Source organism: Limulus polyphemus, unplaced genomic scaffold (genome assembly GCF_000517525.1).
Source record: "Limulus polyphemus unplaced genomic scaffold, Limulus_polyphemus-2.1.2 Scaffold6127, whole genome shotgun sequence".
Taxonomy (NCBI): domain Eukaryota; kingdom Metazoa; phylum Arthropoda; class Merostomata; order Xiphosura; family Limulidae; genus Limulus; species Limulus polyphemus.
Window position 1 is genome coordinate 47,971 of NW_013671737.1, and position 2,596 is coordinate 50,566.

The following is a 2,596-nucleotide window of genomic DNA, read 5'->3' on the forward strand; positions in this document are numbered from 1 at the left end:
AGGTACTTAACTTGTACACATATTACTATACTGCACAATGGTTACTTACTTGTACACAATATTACTTATACTGACAATAGTTACTTAACTTGTACCACCAATATTTACTATATCGACAAGGGTTACTTAACTTGTACACCAATATTTACTATACTGACAATGGTTACTTAACTTGTACACCAATATTTACTATACTGACAAGGGTTACTTAACTTGTACACCAATATTTACTATACCCACATTGGTTGCGTAACATATTGAATTCTCTAGCTGTAAGGCAGACACTTACTTTCAACATAAATTATTTATTATATATTCTTAAACAATGTGAAATAGACACTTTGTTGCTTTGCAGGTATTCTGGAGACTGTTTATTTTCAGTAAAGATGACAGGATTGAAGGCTGGAATTAAAGATGTCCAGGTATTGTTGGTGACTAAATGAGAACTAGTAACTGGACTGTATAGAGAAGATTGATGTGTGAATATATCTGTTATCATTTTGATTTTTCATACAATAACTATTAATTTACTTTCTTATTGTCCTATGGTGGAAGAGCAGTAAGCTTACACGCTTACAACGTTAAACTTCAGGTTTTGATTCCCTGATAGCCCAATGTCGCCTTGCTTTAAAACAAACAGACAACATTTTTGTCTGTAATTGATGGTAGCCAACCACAAAAAAAGAAAACTTGGCTGGTAAATGAATAGTTATTGAAAGAAAAAAAACAAAAAATTTTCTGTATTCTGGAGAATTTTTATACTAATTTTAACTCCAACACTGAGAAAGATCAGAAAAAAGTATGGCAGTACTCATAACATAAATAATAAGGGGCTTTGACTCTTGAACAGAATCCTTGATATATTTATATCAACACATTCCTTATTCTTCAGGAAACCATTATGTAATGGCTCTACATCTCAGTTTAAGTGTCATATTTATTAATGTTTTTTAAATTAAGCCCTTCTAGAATTAAAATGCTCTAATGTTGATGTTGTCAGATACAAATCTTGATGAGGGATATTTTGGTTTCATTCTATCTTTGAATAATATAATTTTTTAAAGTAACATTTTATGTTAACTTGACTTTTAGAAATAATAACGTTGGAGATGGCTCCAAGCATTATTAGTCTCAAAATGGGTTCCTCATCATCGAATTTGACTTTTTGAAAGTGTTATTGTTGTATATTATTAAGAAATTGAGAAGTAATATTCTGTGTATGAAGACGAACAGTTGGGTAGTAATGAGCATTTTATTCTATAGTTTCATGGTACAATGCGTATTGAAATAAAACCACTGCTGAAGCAGCTTCCTCTGGTTGGTGGGATTAAACTGTTTTTTCTTACTCCCCCTGTAAGTAGAAATGTTTTTGTGAAGTTTTAGTTTTAAATTTAGCTGATGAACCTCTAATATAATACCAACTTTACTATAAAACTACAAACTTCTTCTATGTGTAGATAGACAGATAAATAAGTCTGTTCTTCTACAATATGCCGAACAAGAAAAATGGTTAATAAAATTATCAGTTAATTTTAGTTTTTAGCAGTATATATATTTTGATTATGTTGTTATCTGATTCTTCCTTAATATGTAGCGTATTACCACACAACTGGAATTTTATTGAAACAAGGAGTATTCTTCTGGTAAAGTTACATCATACGTTACTCAAAGTAATTATAAAATATTTATAGAGGTAATTTCTGTATTTGCTACTTCAAGTAGTCATATATTATCAACACAGTTGAAACTGTTTTCTGCATGACAATGTTAAAAGGAAATGAATATTTATGCATAAATACTTGAAACCATTGGTACTTGGTGAAACTCCATAATTACAGAATTGAGGAAAATAAGACAATTGTACGTTTCACAAATACATCGTTTATTAGGACCAGTAAAGGAATTCTTCTAAATTCAACATTGTGTTCTGAAGTGATTTCCAACATTGTGTCCTTGGTTGATATCCAAAATTGTGTTCGGAGGTGATATCCAACATTGTGTTCAGAGGTGATATCCAACATTGTGTTCAGAGGTGATATCCAACATTGTGTTCTTGGTTGATATCCAACATTGTGTTCTGAGGTAATATATATAAGCATTTATTTTTTCTCACTAAAGCTGTAGTGGATAAGAAAACTGTTACAGTCGTAGTTAGGGATTGAAATAAAAGTATGAAGAGTCATTTTTTCTTCAGCTAAATTACTTAGGTAATGTTTACCAATTTAGCCAATCATGAGAAAGGAGGGAGCTTTGTTTTAGGTGGGGTTTACTAATTTAGTCAGGAGTAGAAAGGAAGGATCTTTATTTTGTGTAGGGTTTACCAATTTAGTCAGGAGTAAGAAAGAAGGATCTTTATTTTGGGTGGAGTTCACTAATTTAGTCAGGAGTAAGAAAGGAAGGATCTTTATTTTGGATGGGGTTTACTAATTTAGGCAGCAGTAAGAAAGGAAGGATCTTTATTTTGGGTTTAGTTCACTAATTTAGTCAGGAGTAAGAAAGGAAGGATCTTTATTTTGGATGGGGTTTACTAATTTAGTCAGGAGTAAGAAAGGAAGGATCTTTATTTTGTGTAGGGTTCACTAATTTAGTCAGGAGT

The 2,596-nt window shown here is 31.3% G+C and overlaps 1 protein-coding gene across 1 annotated transcript in view; it reads left to right on the forward strand.

Annotated features, from left to right (window-relative positions):
- The window catches only part of LOC106473382 (extended synaptotagmin-3-like), a gene marked incomplete at its 3' end in the record, with an annotated part of 21,571 nt that overhangs the window by 13,705 nt on the left and 5,270 nt on the right, over positions 1–2,596 (forward strand). Inside the window, exons 5-6 of the mRNA XM_013934064.1 lie at positions 356–422; positions 1,264–1,353. Of these exons, the coding sequence (XP_013789518.1) occupies positions 356–422; positions 1,264–1,353 (157 nt within the window). The remainder of the gene's footprint in view (positions 1–355; positions 423–1,263; positions 1,354–2,596) is intronic.